The sequence below is a fragment of the Polypterus senegalus genome, chromosome 6 (assembly GCF_016835505.1).
Source record: "Polypterus senegalus isolate Bchr_013 chromosome 6, ASM1683550v1, whole genome shotgun sequence".
In the NCBI taxonomy this organism is placed as follows: Eukaryota; Metazoa; Chordata; class Cladistia; order Polypteriformes; family Polypteridae; genus Polypterus; species Polypterus senegalus.
Genome location: NC_053159.1, coordinates 17,887,851 through 17,907,047, shown reverse-complemented (window position 1 = coordinate 17,907,047; position 19,197 = coordinate 17,887,851). Strand labels below are relative to the sequence as shown.

Here is a 19,197-nt window from a genome sequence, read left to right as displayed (position 1 = left end):
TTATTGTGGGAGGGGCTCAGGGAGATGGATTGTGCCGATTGGTTGACCATAACCACTGGTGCCACCTTACAAATCTGTTAGAAGTTTAGACATTTGAGCGTTATCAGTATGCAATACAGCAAAATGGACAGATAAAAATTCAGGAGTGTGTTCGGGGAGGATGATATTCAAAAGGAATTGGAGTCCGAATCTAAAATGATAAACATTGTGTCAAATTTGGCTGAACTGGGAATTCACAACAACACAAGACAGCATCGTGAGCAATTCGGACGTGAGCATCAGTAGGCTTAACACCCTAGGAACCAAGTTGCCCGAATTATTCTCTAACATTTCAGTAAATTATTTACCGGTCTGATGCTGATATTTCTGATCATAAAATAGGTCATTACGATAGAAATGGACGAGAAGAATTCATAATTAATTGCAGAATTACAGTATTTGAGGGCTCCTCTCCAGTGCCTCTTTCTCTTGCACGATTCGGCTCAAAAACGAATAAGCACATCATCGTCATCTCAGAACAGGCTTAAGTTTTCAGTTTGGTATTGTACCGTCTAGCCATTTTAGCTCAAGACCTTCCTCAAGAAACGCTGACCCACTGACACAGACAGACCCACACCCATCATCAAGATATCAATAATTTTCTTTATCAGAGAAATTTCTGATGAATCTAAAGGTTTCGCTGCTCCCCCATAGGCGATAGATTATGATGGGGGAGAGCACAAAGCAAACATTAAAACAAGACTACGAAGAAAAATGAAAGACTGTAACAGTAAAGTGGTTCTGACAGAAAAACCAACAAATGGTTTTGCATGCTAGATGCCATTCTTGGTCACAGACCAGCATACTCTGGAAACGTTGGAACGAAAGGTTCAGTGACCAGGCTTTTGGAGTCCATCGTAGATAGAACGTCAGGTGACACCTCTGGATACATCATCTACTGTGTGTATTTGTAAACGTAATATGTGCCACGTTAGAGTGTTATTATTATGATTCTGTAATGCACTGACTGTAGCTTAATGTACAGTATCTCACAAAAGTGAGTGCACCCCTCACATGTTTGTAAATATTTTATCATATCTTTTCATGGGACAACACTGAAGATATGACTCTTTGATACAATGTAAAGTAGTCCGTGTACAGCTTGCATAACAGTGTAAATTTGCTGTCCCGTCAAAATAACTCAACACACAGCCATTAATGTCTAAACCGCTGGCAATAAAAGTGAGTACAGCCCTAAGTGAAAAATGTCCAAATTGTGCCCAAAGTGTCAATATTTTGTGTGGCCACCATTATTTTCCAGGACTGGGCATGGAGTTCACTAGAGCTTCACAGGTTGCCACTGGAATCCTCTTCCACTCCTCCATGACGACATCACGGAGCTGGTGGATTTTAGAGACCTTGCGCTCCTCCACCTTCCATTTGAGGATGCCCTACAGATGTTCAATAGGGTTTAGGTCTGGAGACATTTTTGGCCAGTCCAGCACCATTACCCTCAGTTTCTTTAGCAAGGCAGTGGTCGTCTTGGAGGTGTGTTTGGGGTCGTTATCATGTTGGAATACTGACCTGCGGCCCAGTTTCCGAAGGGAAGAGATCACGCTCTGCTTCAGTATGTCACAGTACATGTTGGCATTCATGGTTCCCTCAGTGAACGGTAGCTCCCCAGTGCCGGCAGCACTAACGCAGCCACTAAACCATGACACTCCCACCACCATGCTTGACTGTAGGCAAGACACACTTGTCTTTGTACTCCTCACCTGGTTGCCACCACACACGCTTGACACCATCTGAACCAAATAAGTTTATCTTGGTCTCATCAGACCACAGGACATGGTTCCAGTAATCCACGTCCGTAGTCTGCTTGTCTTCAGCAAACTGCTTGCAGGCTTTCTTGTGCATCATCTTTAGAAGAGGCTTCCTTCTGGGACGACAGCCATGCAGACCAATTTGATGCCGGGTGCGGTGGGCGTATGGTCTGAGCACTGACAGGCTGACCTCCCACCCCTTCAACCTTTGCAGCAATGCTGGCAGCACTCATACATCTATTTTCAAAAGACAACCTTTGGATATGACGCTGAGCATGTGCACTCCACTTCTTTGGTCGACCATGACGAGGCCTCTTCTGAGTGGAACCTGTCCTGTTAAACCGCCGCATGGTCTTGGCCACCGTGCTGCAGCTCAGTTTCAGGGTGCTGGCAATCTTCTTATAGCCTCGGCCATCTTTATGTAGAGTAACAATTCTTTTTTTCAGATCCTCAGAGAGTTCTTTTCCATGAGGTGCCATGTTGAACTTCCAGTGACCAGTATGAGAGAGAGAGTGTGAGAGCGATAACAGCAAATTTAACACACCTGAGACCTTATAACACTAACGAGTCACATGACACCAGGAAGGGAAAATGGCTAATTGGGCACAATTTGGACATTTTTCACTTAGGAGTGTACTCACTTTTGTCGCCAACGGTTTAGACATTAATGGCTGTGTGTGGAGTTATTTTGAGGGGACACTGTGATACAAGCTGCACACGGACTACTTTACATTGTATCAAAGTGCCATATCTTCAGTGTTGTCCTATGAAAAGATATGATAAAATATTTACAAAAATTTGAGGGGTGTACTCACTTTTGTGAGATATTGTATGTGTGTGTGTATCTTAATCCACATGGTCAGACTCACTACAGCTTCTTCTGTACTCGTCTGTACGTGATTCATTATTAATTTTGGATGAGAAATTTCTGTGAGAGTTTACACAGGTACTGCTAGTGTAGGATGGGTGCTAAAATTTTGAGTTTGGTGTCGATACCAGCTTTCAGATCTCAGTACCGGTCCCAAATCAGTTCTAAAGCAGATACTGTATTACTCCAAAAAGCGCCACCTTACTCCAGCCTCCATGTCACATCGAAGCAATCAGGGTGGTGGTCCCCTGTAAACTCCCAATCGCACCACATCATTCTTCATAGCCGTGTCAAAGCAGTGACAGAAATGGAGTCAACTATTTAACCTGCAACCCACCTTTGCACATCACATATTTGGCATAAAGGTTACGGGTCCTGTTGTGCGGTGGAAACGGAACCCACAAAACTGGCCAGGGACCACAAGTGGTCCAGGGCCTAACATCGTACAGGAACTCATCGGTTCCCAAAAATAAGTTTCCGCCACACACTAACACTACTACTATTACTACTAATTAGTGATTTCTATTTTTCTCCTGAATATCTCTTAACATTTTTTCCTCACAGGACATTCAATTGGTGAGTTAACACTGGCTGAGATTATACCGGCTTTTCCCAAGAAGTACAGTGGTGTGAAAAACTATTTGCCCCCTTCCTGATTTCTTATTCTTTTGCATGTTTGTCACACAAAATGTTTCTGATCATCAAACACATTAAACCATTAGTCAAATATAACACAAGTAAACACAAAATGCAGTTTTTAAAATGATGGTTTTTATTATTTAGGGAGAAAAAAAAATCCAAACCTACATGGCCCTGTGTGAAAAAGTAATTGCCCCCTTGTTCAAAAATCACCTAACTGTGGTGTATCACACCTGAGTTCAATTTCCGTAGCCACCCCAGGCCTGATTACTGCCACACCTGTTTCAATCAAGAAATCACTTCAATAGGAGCTGCCTGACACAGAGAAGTAGACCAAAAGCACCTCAAAAGCTAGACATCATGCCAAGATCCAAAGAAATTCAGGAACAAATGAGAACAGAAGTCATTGAGATCTATCAGTCTGGTAAAGGTTATAAAGCCATTTCTAAAGCTTTGGGACTCCAGTGAACCACAGCGAGAGCCATTATCCACAAATGGCAAAAACATGGAACAGTGGTGAACCTTCCCAGGAGTGGCCGGCCGACCAAAATTACCCCAAGAGCGCAGAGGCGACTCATCCGAGAGGTCACAAAAGACCCCAGGACAACGTCTAAAGAACTGCAGGCCTCACTTGCCTCAATTAAGGTCAGTGTTCACGACTCCACCATAAGAAAGAGACTGGGCAAAAACGGCCTGTATGGCAGATTTCCAAGACGCAAACCACTGTTAAGCAAAAAGAACATTAGGGCTCGTCTCAATTTTGCTAAGAAACATCTCAATGATTGCCAAGACTTTTGGGAAAATACCTTGTGGACTGATGAGACAAAAGTTGAACTTTTGGAAGGCAAATGCCGTTACATCTGGCGTAAAAGGAACACAGCATTTCAGAAAAAGAACATCATACCAACAGTAAAATATGGTGGTGGTAGTGTGATGGTCTGGGGTTGTTTTGCTGCTTCAGGACCTGGAAGGCTTGCTGTGATAGATGGAACCATGAATTCTACTGTCTACCAAAAATCCTGAAGGAGAATGTCCGGCCATCTGTTCGTCAACTCAAGCTGAAGCGATCTTGGGTGCTGCAACAGGACAATGACCCAAAACACACCAGCAAATCCACCTCTGAATGGTTGAAGAAAACCAAAATGAAGACTTTGGAGTGGCCTAGTCAAAGTCCTGACCTGAATCCAATTGAGATGCTATGGCATGACCTTAAAAAGGCGGTTCATGCTAGAAAACCCTCAAATAAAGCTGAATTACAACAATTCTGCAAAGATGAGTGGGCCAAAATTCCTCCAGAGCTGTAAAGACTCATTGCAAGTTATCGCAAACGCTTGATTGCAGTTATTGCTGCTAAGGGTGGCCCAACCAGTTATTAGGTTCAGGGGGCAATTACTTTTCACACAGGGCCATGTAGGTTTGGATTTTTTTTTTCTCCCTAAATAATAAAAACCATCATTTAAAAACTGCATTTTGTGTTTACTTGTGTTATATTTGACTAATGGTTAAGTGTGTTTGATGGTCAGAAACATTTTGTGTGAAAAAACATGCAAAAGAATAAGAAATCAGGAAGGGGGCAAATAGTTTTTCACACCACTGTATAAGATTTAATCGGTCTTGGAACACAATTAAGTTTGGCTTATTTTAACTGTACCATTTTTCGATTTCTTCACCTTTGTAACTAAATAAATGTGAAAAGATCTCAAGGCGGAACCATTTAAAACTAAACCCAGTTCCTCAGGACTCAGTGGTCTGCTGTTTTCTCATATGTCTCGGCCCGATTTCCTTCAGTTTCTTCTCAATGTGAAAATTTTAGTTTAAATTTGTGTCCACTTATGATCTCAACTAATACTAAAACTATTACCACATCTAAAGAACTGTTATTCCCTTCAGTCATCTTTTCTTGTCTCCCATTTAATAGCTAAAAAAGAGAAAGGAATAAAAAAAAAAAAAAAACGCTCACAGGGTTCAGCAAGGTCAGTCAGATTCCTGGTGACAATCTCTCTGATCCGAGCAGGGAGCCGAGTTGGCGGCAAATCGTCCGACTCTCCTCTCAAGGTGAGGCTCTTCTCATCACCGGAAGACAACACGCTTTCCTCCAGCCTCTGGGAGAGAAGAAAATGAAGAGGCAGATGTGAAAGGATGTCAAGTGTACTACAAAGTCTCCTGCACAGAAAAGCAAGCGACGGTTTCCTAAAGGAATAATTGGAGGAGAACAGGTGAATGGGTAAGCGGAGGAAACGTGAAAGAAATGGGAGTGAAGCAAAGCACTCGAGACCACCACCCCTGAGCTTGCTGTATCCACACAGAAAGCCAAACTATGAAGGATAGATATAGGAGACACAGGTCTGCCAGCCATTCATCCATCTGTCCACGTCCTGATCCCACTTGATTAAATTCAGAGTCTTGAAGAGGTAGAAACAATCATGGCAGTCGGCAAGAAGCAACCTTGGACAAATGCAGCAGATTCACTTTCTGCACACTTTATTGTGTTGTGCATTTAATTCTAAAATGGCCATTTTTGCCCATCAATCTACAGTTAATAGCCCATAATGACAAAGTGAAAAAATGTTTCCAGAACAATCTGCAAATTTATTAAAAATCAAAATTTGGAATCTCTCCTTTATATCAGTGCCTACTCTAAACTGGCCAGGAGGAATGAGCGAGTGAGTATGGGCCAGTGATTAGATACCAATACTGAATCAGGCCTAAAATTCAGACTTTGGTGTTGATGCCAGCTTTCGGAACTCAGTGCCAGGTACCAATTCATTACCAAAGCAAGTAACAGATAATTCCTCATACATCCAGCCGGGATCACAGCAGCCTCCTCTTGGAGTCTCAAGTGTGTTTATGTTAATGGATCCGTTCAAAGACGAGGGTGCTTCATGGGGGAACAGGATTGGCAGCTGTGGGTGCCGTAATAATCAACTACACAAGATGCTTGGAAACTATCTGTTTTATTTCAAAACATTACAATATACATCAATAAATCATTTTTTAAGAAATTATTAAAGATTCAACCATAACCTCATTTATTTGGAATTCAAAACATCCACGTATCCAAAGGGCGACCCTACAAAGACCTAAGGCAGAAGGTGGCATGGCTCTACCTAACTTTCAGTTTTATTACTGGGCAGCAAATACACAAACTATAAATAGATGAACATACACAGGCTTGGTCCACATTAGAAATAAAATCCTGCAGTACGTCTTTATATTCCTTGCTTTGTATCACAAGAAGTACAAGACGTCATTGCCAACATACTAACAACCCAAATGTGCTTCAGTCACTCGGAATATGGAACCAATGGAGGAAGCACTTCAAGATAGAGAAGCTTTTAACTGTGGCACCTCTGCACGAGGACCACCTTTTCCCACCCTCTCAAACGTATGTAGTTTTTAATGTCCTTAAAAACATTTGGGATTAAATCACTTAGAGATCTGTACATAGACAATGTCTTTGCATCCTACAAACAATTACACTCCAAATTTAACTTTCCAGCAACACATTTCTTTCACTATCGTCAAATTAGAAACTTTGCTAAACAAATCCTGCCCAATTTTTCTCACCTCCCACCTACCTCTATGCCAGAAAAAATACTGATCAGTCGTGAGGACTCAGACAGCGTCTCCGTAATATATGAAAACATTTTACGGTCCCTCCCTTTCAAAGATCCAACAGTACAGTGAGAAAAGGATCTCTCACTCAACATCTCAGAAAGGGAATGGAAGGCAGCAATGCAGAGAATTGACCCGAGCGCCATATGTGCAAAGCATGCAATTATTCAACTTAAAATGATCTATCGAGCACATCTGTCCCGTTTAAATTTGTCCAAAATGTTTCCAGGGTAAGATCCAACCTGCGAACTTTGCAATCGAGCTCCAGCCTCACTGGGCCACATGTTTTGGGCCTGCGCCAAATTAACATCATTCTGGACCAGAATCTTCAAATGCCTTTTAGACCGCCTTGTTGTCACAATCCCTCCTAACCCATTAACAGCTGTGTTTGGTGGGCTCACAGAGGGGCTTAAAGTGGAGAAGGATAAACAAACTGTAATTGCTCTTACTTCACTATTGGCACGTAAACTTATCTTGCTAATTTGGAAGAATCCTAACTCTCCCATTTTATGTCAGTGGGTAAAGATGAAAGATGCCTCACGCCTGGACAAACTTGTTAAGAAGGCAGGCTCCATTGTAGGATTAAAGTTGGACAGTTTAACATCTGTGGCAGAGCGACGGGCGCTAAGCAAACTCCTGTCAATCATGAAGAATCCACTGCATCCACTGAACAGGATCATCTCCAGGCAGAGGAGTAGCTTCAGTGACAGACTTTTGTCACCGTCCTGCTCCACTGACAGACTGAGGAGACCCCACACTATGCGACTCTTCAATTCCACCCGGGGGAGTAAATGCAAACATTAATTTTATTTTAATTCTTTTCATTTTTATTACTATTTAATATTGTTTCTTTGTATCAGTATACTGCTGCTGGATTATGTGAATTTCCCCTTGGGATTAATAAAGTATCTATCTATCTATCTAACTGATTTTATATTCTATTTGTAATTGGAAAAAATCGAATTCTCACTTAGAGGATCTTTACTAAAACCTGGCAGAATATAATCAATAACATTTTAGAATAAGCATTTTAATTGAGGAAGCAGATTCTCTCCCCTCTTTTTTTTTTACTCTATTAATTTTTATTCATTTTTTACTTTGACTATTTACCGTATATACTTGAGGATAAGTTCAGACTTGATTTTACAGTATGATTTCCGGTATTTTATAATGTTGGCCGCATAAGTCAGATGCGGAAAACTCACACTATTGGTCCAAGAGATTATGACATGCTAACGCCCACCTGAGAGAGTAACCACGGAGCACACGGTCTTTTTGTTCTATGTATTGTGCCTACGTGACCACACGGTAATACCCGAACTATTCCGAAGTGACGTTTGCACTGATGTGTGTTTTTTGTATCTCACACCCTCATACACCTTTATCGTAAGAGTATCTCTTATCTACGATGGAGCGTTCGATCAGAAGAAAATATGAAGCTGGTTTTAAATTAAACGCCGTTGAAGTAGCGAAAGAAATTGGTAACTGTGCTGATCCAACAAAATTCGATGCGCCTGAAAAACTGATGCGAGATTGGAGGAGGCAAGAAGATGTATAAAAAAAAAAAAAAGTGTCACATTTTTGAACGGGTGTATAAGTTGGGTTCTGATTCTGATTCAGGTTTCAAGACCCGACTTATACGTGAGCATATACGGTACTTATTTGTACTAGCTAAACTTTAACTCTGCTGGCCTAGCTATCTTTCGCATGGGTGGGGGTTGATTTGTTTCGAACAAAGTCTTGTTAAACTTGACTTATTTGTATGGAATGTTATGTGATTTTAATAAAAACAAAATCCAAAAAAAAAAATTGGGCTTTTCACTACCAGTATATTGCACAACCCTACTAGCCTTGTGACTGATCCTGTTGCACAGGCTCTCTGAGACATTTATAGAATCTAACAATTATGGTGAGGAAACTAAAAGACTTGGAGATGATGTACGTAGGCAAAAGATGTGGTCAGGGTAAACCAAGAGTCAAAACAGTAAAGGTCAGAAATGACTAGTTAACCAGAAACCAACAAGCAAGACGTTAATCAAGATCAGAAGTCAGGGTGAAACGCAAAAGAAGCAGAAAACCAGCACTAGGACCTACTCGTATTATACACCAATCAGCCACAACATTCAAACCACCCGCCTAATATTATGTAGGTCCCCTCTTGTGAAGCCAAAACAGCTCTGACTCATTAAGGTATGGACTCCACAAGACCTCTGAAGGTGTCCTGTGGCATCTGGCACCAAGAAATTAGCAGCAGATCCTTTAAAAGTCCAGCAAGTTACGAGGTGGGCCCTTCATAGCTCGGACTTGTTTTACCAGCATTTCCCACAGATGCTCGATTGGTTTGAGTTCTGGGAAATTTGGTGGCCAAGTCAACACCTTGAACTCTTTGTCACATTCCTCCAACCTTTCCTCAAAATTTTTTGCAGTGTGGCAGGGTACATTATCATGCTGAGAGAGGCAACTTCCATCAGGGTATACAGTTACCATGAAGGGGTGTGTGCGTGGTGTGCAGCAATCTTTAGGTAGGTGGCATGTGTCAAAGTAACACCCACATGAATGCCAGGGCTCAAGGTTTCCAGCAGAACTTTGACCAGAGCATCACGGTTTAGATCTGACTCAGATAGTGCATCCTGTTGGTGTCTCTTTTCCAGGTAAGCTGTGCACACACAACCGACCATCCACATGAACTAAAAGAAAACGTCTTTCATCAGACCAGGCCAGCTTCTCCCATTGCTCCATGGTCCAGTTCTGACGCGTAGTTGCCCATTGTAAACACATTCAGCAGTAGACAAGAGTCAGCATGGGCGCTCTGGCCAATCTGCAAGTACTGTGATGCACTGTGTGTCCTGACACCTCTCTCTCTCATGGCCAGCATTATGTTTTTCAGTAGTCTGTGCCCCAGTAGCTGTTCTGTGGGATTGGACCAGGTGAACTAGCCTTTGCTCCTCACACACATCAATGACCCTTGGGCACCCATGACCTGCTCACCGGTTGTCCTTCTTTGGACCACTTTTGGTAGATACTAACCACTGCATACTGGGAACACCCCACTAGACTTGCCATTTTGGAGAGGCTCTGACCCAGTCATCACAATTTGGCCCTTGTTCAAGTCACTCAAATCCTGACGCTTGCTCAGCTTGCCTGCTTCCAAAACAACACCTTCAAGAACCGACTGTTCACTTGCTGCCATTATATCCAGGCCCTTGACAGGAGCCATTGTAATGAGATAATCAACGTTATTCACTTCATAGGTCGGTGGTGTTAACGTTGTGGCTGATGGACGCAACTGAAAGTAACTAATACTTGAGAGGCACAGATTCATCCAATGAGGACTAGACTGTGGCTGTATTTATAGGGTCACATCCAGTAAGCAATGTGACAGAAGCGGTGACAGAATGGGCACATAATATGTAGGCAAAGTAAAACAATCAAGGAGGATTTTCACTGAAAGATGGAAATGGCCTCAATCTGAGAAATGAGTTAGAATTAAGAAAAAAAAAAAGCAGACATGGTGACCCCCGTGGGCAGTGCCGTGAGAACACCAATGTATCACATCAATGACTAAACACCATGAAGGGGCTACAGACATGGAACTTCTTGGGACTCGTTAAGCTGCTGTGCCGGCATCCGTGCTCTAGTGCAAGGGTCTCCAACTCCATTCCTGGAGTGCTACTCTAACTGCGGGTTTTCATTCGGACCCTTTTTCCTTATTAGTGACCAGTTTTTGCTGCTAATTAACTTTTTTTCCCTTCATTTTAATTGACTTGATTTTTTATCATTCAGTCCTCTGAATTGCTGAATGGCACCTAAACAAGAAGAGATCTGAAGGGAGCCAGCAGATGATCAGCTAAATTGGGAATACATACGCCAAACAATGTCACTCCAACCGGTTTCTTAATAAGAAGCCAATTCTTGTTGTTAATTAAACCTGTTATTAAATTCCATTGATCATTTTTGCTCTTATTCTACCACAGAAGACATTTACAAAACTGGTGATTTTCTTTTTTCTAAGAACACCATCAAATGTTTTGCAGACCAGAGCAGATCAACACTACTGAGACCTTCACCATTCTTCATTTTCAGCTATTTTTTGATGGACACAGGTTAGCTGGTCATGTGATGACTTGTTTTGTATCTTATTATTGTATGGCCGCTAACTAAGGAAAAAAGAAATACAGTGCAGAATTCTGAGGAAAGAAATTAATTTAATCCATTTTGGAATAAGGCTGTAACATAACAAAATGTGGGAAAAGTGATGCGCTGTGAATACTTTATGGATGCACTGCAATTAAAGGGCCCGAGTCCTAAATAGTACGCTAATTAAAATGAAGGAATAAGAAGTTAATTCACAGCAAAAACTGGCCACTAATTAAGTAAAGGGTTAGAATGAAAACTTGCAGCCCTCCAGGAATGGAGATGGAGACCCCTGCTCTAGTGAAGGTGCAATGCTGTGGTCCAACTCCTTTTAATTCAGCTTGTTTTGTATAGCGCACTTCAGTGAGTGCCGACGCTGGTGCTGTAACAAGTTCTCAGGTAAATGCAATAACAAACTGGACAAATTTACTACCTACACAATGAAGACACGTAAACACACAGATTGGCTGAAAAAGACAGAAAACAATGTCATTTGAGACTGAATAACATAAATGGAACCCAGCAACATCTGTCCATTAATGGATTGTAGCAATAAAAAATTTGCAATGGAGGAGAAGAATACAAGAACTCCCGTCAGCAGCATCAAGGTAGAAAATGAACCTCAGGGGCAGAGGGGTCCACAGTTGGTTAGACGTGCCTTGAGTATGGAAAAGGTGTTGTATAAATAAAATGTATTATTATATTATTAATATCAAAAACTAGGTCAGACACAGTCACAGTCCAGGAGGCCATGGTCAACTGGCCACCCACTCCTTTCTGGACTTTCCGTACACACGTCACACAATTCCTTTTCAGCTAAATGAGAAACTAAACACTAAACCTTGTTAGTTTCCCCTTGGGATTAATAATGTATCAATCTATCTATCTAAACACGTCCTGTTGTGGATTTCAACAAGATAATGTTAGAATCATTGACCACTCCAGTGTAATTGCGTGATCTGTGATGGACCAGCAGCCCATCTGGGACTGACTTATAAGGACCTTGTTAAGTTAAAGAATTGAAAAAAGACACAAACTCACAAACACACTCATAGACCAGTACAAGGCTTGTTCGTCCTTCCATTTACTGGACATGCACAATCAAATTTTGGGGCTCAAGGAGCTGAAGCCTGTTTTGGCAGCACTGGCATAAAACAATGACCCCTAGCCTTTGATGGGACGACAATTAAGATTTCTGTTTAATCTCCTTTGCCAAGACTGTCATGTATGGACATTAATATAATAATAATAATAATAATAATAATAATAATAATGGACCTGTGATTCCCTGGGTTGTTTCCTGACTTGTGCCCAGGCTGCCAGGATAGGCTCTGGCCCACTGAGATGATTAATTAGATTAATCTATTGATTGATTGCAGTATTTGTACTTTATTTTTTTAATATCTGCTGCTGTGTGTACCTGATAAAATCCCTCTTGGGATTAATAACGTTTATTTGATCTGATCGAATCTAAGTGGCTTTGACAATGGAGTTCTCTAATATTAAGGGTGTTTGTTGCTCTTACATTCGATCTGACGATGGATACTCGCAAAACAGCACATGTACCTCATCCCGCCAGCACGAGCACAGACAGCCCACCGTGTGGATCCTGGACTGTTCCACCCACTACACTTCACTTCACTTTGGACTTGGACAGCGCTGTCCTGCTTTTGCCCCACTAACGTCTGATGGATATTCGCATTAACGTGTCGAGCATTAAACGGTCTAAACGACTCATTGCTTATTCATTTGGGATCAGCACGCTGCCTTCCTCTGACCTCCAGGTGGACTAATGACCCGGGAGATCGGGCTGCCGTCACAACCCACCTGGATGACCGCTTCCAGCCTGAGCTCTCCACCGACCTTCGCGCGCATTTCCTCCGAGGAGTTCATTGAAGCTTCGGTCTGCTCGGGTCCGTAAACCCACTCACAGGTCCAAAGTTCCTTTTCGCAGCTCTCCTGATGTCACCATTTCACAAGAAGTTATCGGATGGACTTCAAGCTTTTGATTTCGTTTTAGCAATCGATGTAAAAGAGCTCGTGTTCTGGCGCTCTGCGCACTTTGTTGGGATTAGCATTTAAATCCTATCATCCCGGGAGTCGAGCTGACCGCCGCTTAGATGGGGGTTTGGATTTGGGGCGGGTAAGAGGCGTGTCATCGCCCGGGCCACGCCCACACACAGAGCCCAAGTGTTTCCAGAATTCTGGTGCACAGCCGTGAAAGGAGAGAGACTTCCAAAGATGCAAAGATTTCAGTCTTCATCGGCGCAGCACGACTAACAAGAAGCACCCAAGTCAGCGCAGTTAAACAGAAAATACACAAGGCATTTTACAGGGAAAAGAACTGTAATAAAATATTGAATGACCGGGGTTTCTGTCCCGCATGGACAGAGCTTCATTGCATTAACATTTAGGAGGACGGCAAGCATACTAAAATAATCCAAGCAGATATAAGAATTACATATTACTTTAGGAAGAGTTAGGAAAATGCGGTATTTGTAAATAAACACATTTGCGTTGTTGAGAATGAAATCGGAGCTACTGCAACAAGTACAGTATAATGCAAAGCTGAGGAGAGTCGGTGTATAATGTGTGGAGGGCAGGTGCAGCCATCGAGATAAAGGAGTACACTGGGTCAGCAGTGGCTGCCACTTCTAAATAACGTGCATTAAAAGGACTGTGAGGCCGAGGGTCTTGTGAGCAGCTGGTGCAAAGAATAAATAGACACTTCACTCGGAGCGCTAGAACACTTCATGTAACCCCTTCATCCATCCATCCTAGTCAAAACATTAAAAAGAAAATCCACAAATTCGCTCCGCCCTCCGAATTTTCCAGGTACAGCTGAAAATAAGAATAATGAAAGGTGGTATCAACACTAAAAGTCCTAACAATAAGCAAGTAATAACATAACTAGCGCAGACACAGTGCTTTGTAATTATAACCAAAAGAATCACTTAAATGGCACCCTGCCGTGTTTATGATTGGGTTCCTTTTTTAGGTTTATTCTGTAACGGCAAGGTGCATTGAAACGCTATGATTTAATGAAAAAAGCCGGTCATTTAAATTCAGTACCTGAACGGTGTGTCATTTCTGATGTTTCAGTTTCAATACTGAGCCCTGTGACGAGCGCTATGTAATGCATGAATTTTAAAGCCGCTTTCTAAATTAAGTACCATTTGTAATTTTACTTTGATTTACTTAAACAGATGGACGTTGGCTCAAAAGATTAAAAAAACGACGTTATAATTATGTAATCGATCATTTAATGCACACAGAGATACATTTTGGGATAGATTAGGGTAGTCCCCCGGGGCCGGATATGATTCCCAAATAACAATACACATCTTGGGACAACCCCTTAAAAAGTGTGTAGTGAACAGCAGCGAAATCCGCCGCTGCGAAGGCTCCACCCACAGAGCTTCTTCCTAAAACACTTACCCCCCTCAGTTTCTCCAATCCGTGTGTTTTAAACCAGCGCAGAGGCTTCAGGGAGAGAACAAAAGATACTGAACAAAAGACTTGACACCGAGAGAAAATAAAAAAGTTGAAATTGCTGTTGTCCATTCAAGGAGCTCAGTAGCACAAGGGAATTGAAGCTTCATAATTATTTTGCATGTTGTAATGAGTGCTGTGGTAATGGTGACAGACACACACACACGTGGACCACCGCAGCTACTGGGCTCCGCACATTTGACAAGTGTATCTGTTTGCTATGACGTCTTTTCAGGGCCATCTTAACGTATGGGCACAATGGGCACCTGGGAGCATAGGGGTCCTCCATGTTTCTGTTGGCTAAGTATGTAGTTGTTTTGCTATCAAAAGAGGGGTCCCAGTGCACTCCTTTGCCTGGGGGCCTATGGTGCTGTTAAGATGGCCCCGGGTCACTCTGTCAGTTTAACTATTTCATTCGCATATGACAACAACAGCGAATGGAGTTCAGATACGCATTGTGGCCTATGGATATACGACATGTTAACACGCTGCGACTATTTTGTCACGGCATCGTGTACATTTCCAATTAGACAGTAATATTAAATTTTATTTAGTTATTTGTTTAGACGTGCAGTCAGAAGGAGGATGTTGTGCAGCTGTGTCTGTGCATTTACTGGTTTCGTTCATCATATTTATTGACTTGGGTGTTTTCAACACTGAAATCTGCAGTTCCTGTTGCTCTTTGCGATCAGGTGTCTTAACGGCAGTCCTTCTGACACAGTGTGACACACCGTTTACTTGAAATACACATTTTGCATTTCATATATTCATGAACACAGCTACCAATTCTTTCAAGCTTACATCGACTCCTACACTATCATTATAATAGTCCCTCACACACATATGGACCCTATTCACACGGACCTGCTTCAAGTTAGCGACCGACCCAACACACGCATCTTCGGGATGGGACAGGAAAATGGGGCACCCCGAGTACAAGCTAACCTTCTGCTTCGGATTAGGACGCGTACAAGAAAACAGAAACAGAAAATGTCATGGCATGACTGGCCCTGACTTTGCTTTACATATTTCATGTGATGGCATTTTCAAGTAATTTCAACAAAAATATGTCAATAATACTATTTAAAAAGCATTTAAAATGAGGCTGCTAAATTAATAAAATTCAGAATAAAAAAAAGCCACATTTAAACTTTGAAAGACATACAATTCATAACTAGATAGATAAAAGGCACTATATAATGAATTGATAGACAGTTAAAACACAATATAATTAGACTTAAAAAGTAATTTATTTGAAGTCAGTTTTTTCAATAAACAATGAAGAAACTTTTAATTACAGTATTATATTTAATCTGTGAAATGGAACACAATTTTTGCTTTAAAACTGACATTTGATCATATTTTCAGTTAAAAATATTTACATTTCAATTCATTTTATTGTCATTATGACTTACATAACATTGAAAAGTTTTTATTGCTTGCCCCACAAATTAAAAAACATGCAGAAACAATGCAGTATAGTATGTATGTAGTAATACTGAACAAAGCACTGCTAATTTTAAAAGCAATAATAAATATATACCCATAACAAAAAAGCATTAAAATAGGGAGATAGATAGATAGATAGATAGATAGATAGATAGATAGATAGATAGATAGATAGATAGATAGATAGATAGATAGATAGATAGATAGATGCACAGCAATACGATCGTAAGCACACGGTATCTATAGGAACCGGACACGTCAGTTGCTATGGTTACTAACAAATCTTTTCCTCGACTCTCCACTTCAGAGCCTTGCTGCCGAATAACTCAATCAGCTCTGAACATAACATAATGAGCTACAAATATGATTGTTCATTATGGACCTAGAAATGCCGATCATTTTTAATTATCATCAAAATGCAGCGACAATAATTCATAATTCAATGTCCTGTTAATAAGAATTGTCCGACTGGATTGCATCATAGAAAATCTGTTCATTTTACACTCCCATTAAACGTTTTCTGCACTCATTATTTTATTAGTGGACTCCGGGAAACATAAGACAAGAACCAGCACCGGACTGCCTCCAGTAAACATTTAATTATCTGGTTTTCTAAACCAGTTTCTACTTACATGCAATTGACAGGCACGAGTTACACTTTGCAGTGATTTTAAAATCAGTTTTGTCCGTCATAAATACTAAAAACTGTGTTTTCAAAGCATTGTACACCAGAAAAATAGGAAAACATTCTAAAGACTGCAAAAAAGATTGCACAAGAAATCGTCCCCACCATAAACCAGCGCTCCTTAAGAGTCTGCGTCGTTTCCCATTTTGTGAAAGGAGGGCAGTCGCCCCCGAGCCTTTAACACGTAGATTATATTTTCACATGCCGCCCTCTCGTGGTGATTTGGTTAACGGCATTGGCCTTCTTTATTTAGAAGCCTGTCACACCGATGCAAGGAGAACTTCGTGTTGTAAGAGTGAGAGCAACTGCAAATCAGCGGGGTGCATACATACTGTATATAATACAATGCATATTAATTTTTGTAGGTTTCCTCGGACTTACGCATATAAGTGACCTGCCTCTCCTAAGTCTGTCGGTCTGTCTAACATGTCATTACCAGGACGCAGAACTGTTATACGCAACTATGTCCTTATACCTCCACACTTGAGACATCCAGGTGGAGTGCAGCACCTGAGCTCAAGTGCGTTTCACTTTCACATTTAGGGTCCCGACCCTCCCTGCTGCAGCCATTAGCGATCAGACTGCGACTGATGCGTTTGAATGGGCGCAGAAACGGAGAAAGTTCTGTATCGTCAAGTTTCTCGTCTCCGGATTTAAAAACCGCTTTTCCATAAACGTGCAAGTGCTGCTGAATTGGGTGGGATGGAGGCCACATTCAAAGTGTGGCACAAATGGCAGTTCGAGAGGAGGAGTTCCTGTTTCGCCCAAACAAAGGAAACTTTTGTAACAATGCAAGTCGTCTCGGGGCATCGCTGAGAAGCCTCGTCATCTGCCCTTCTTGTAAAGTGTTGAGTCTGAAGCCGCGTGACGCCGGCTGGGCGGCAGTCGCACCCATAGATCGGTGCAGCAGCAGCTGTGACGAATCCGGCATTCGCTTTTCCGCTACACGATTTAGGAAGAAGCCGTTCTGTCGATGATCAAGTCAAGGGCCGGTTTAGCAAGGGACTGCGTGCATCTGCCCTGTGAGAGACTGCAGACGCGGTGCTCCCTCATTAGCCCCTTTTTCGCCCTTCTCTACGTTCACTTCCAGGCGCAATCACTGACAGCCTCCCCTGCCTGCTAGTTCCGTGTCCGCCGTCTTATGTGAGAGGAGAGAGAAGGGAAAAAAAGCAGCCCTACCTGTCTGCCGGGTCGTTCCCACCCCCACCATTAGCGCCACAAATGTTTGGGGAGATTCGCTGCTCCCACCCGGATTTTGCCGCCGTCACTTTTTAAAACAAAACTCCACATCGCTAGCAGAGTCGCAGGAGAGCACGCCCACTAGGGTGGAGAGTGGGAGTCTGGCAGGGCTAACCAGCTCCAAGAGGGTGGGCTTTGGATAACTTGCATGGTACAAAGGAGGAGGAGCTCGCTACTGGAACACAAGTCCACATGCACGGTGCGTCAGGATACTGGATGAGCGCCATCAAAGCTCTTCAGGAAAAAGCACGTACTGCTATCTACACCATCAGGAAGGAATACTGTCACCTTTTTTTTATCAGTATGCTGCTGCTGGAGTATGTGAATTTACCCTTGGAATTAATAAAGTATCTATCTATCTATCTATCTATCTATCTATCTATCTATCTATCTATCTATCTATCTATCTATCTATCTATTTATCTATCTATTTATCTATCTAAAGTCACCAGTGAGGACCTGAAGATTTCTGATCGTGAGATCTCACCATCCCGCCTTTATGCAAGTGAGGTTTGGGGCCAGATGACATACCCGGTCTACAGCAGGAAAGAGGGGGTCCTCGGGAAAGCCTGCTCCAGAAGTTTACAGCAAGTGGGGTCTCCTGGGAAGCCTGCACTAGAAGTTTACAGCAGGTGAGAGTAAGAGCGGCGTTTAGGGGTGGCAAGTGGGGCGACTGCCCCAGGCACCGCTCTTTAAGGGTCCCGTTCGAGCGGATTTGTCACGTTATATTTTCCATTATATAGAGAGAAGCCCTATATATGAGATGCTTCTAAGAGGAACCCTTTTAATGTCCTTCTTCATCGTCAAATTCCATACATGTACGTCTTTGAAAAAAATCCATAGTCCGAATATTAATGCACAAAAACATGTATCGCTAATGATAACCGGCTGACATGACATCAACATGAGTTATGACTATGACATCCTGCATATCGAGGCTCAGATTATACTTGCCATTTGGGTACGTTTTCTAGAAGTGGCCCTGCTGATTTCCATATGACACCGCATCGCATGTCGTGCTACTGTCATGAATTATGAATTGTACTTTTTAAATATATTATATCGCAATATTTTGTTGTCTTGCAAAAAATTAGCTGAATAGTGTAATGAGAAAATGCGGTGTATGCTAACATAGTTTTTTTCTTTTTTATTAAATTCGCGCTAAAGTTTGTACAGTCCACACATACCGGTAACTGCGTTTGACGTAACCGGCCGCGCACACTCCTAAGGCCGCTCTCTGTGTGAGAGAGAGGGTCCCCTGGGGAGCCTGCACC

The 19,197-nt window shown here is 42.1% G+C and overlaps 1 protein-coding gene across 5 annotated transcripts in view; it reads right to left on the bottom strand.

Annotated features, from left to right (window-relative positions):
• Window positions 1-19,197, bottom strand: part of LOC120530814 (rootletin-like) — a 133,467-nt gene that overhangs the window by 101,402 nt on the left and 12,868 nt on the right. Inside the window, exons 1-2 of one of the 5 annotated variants that reach the window (XM_039755442.1) lie at window positions 16,790-17,958; window positions 5,270-5,411 (exon numbers count right to left, since the gene is read on the bottom strand). In XM_039755442.1, coding sequence (XP_039611376.1) covers window positions 5,270-5,411; window positions 16,790-16,792 — 145 coding nt within the window. In that variant the 5' untranslated portion in view covers window positions 16,793-17,958. Of the gene's footprint in view, window positions 1-5,269; window positions 5,412-12,885; window positions 13,112-16,789; window positions 17,983-19,197 lie in introns of those variants that run through there. The other 4 variants (XM_039755447.1, XM_039755441.1, XM_039755448.1 and 1 more) reach the window with 4 other exon arrangements.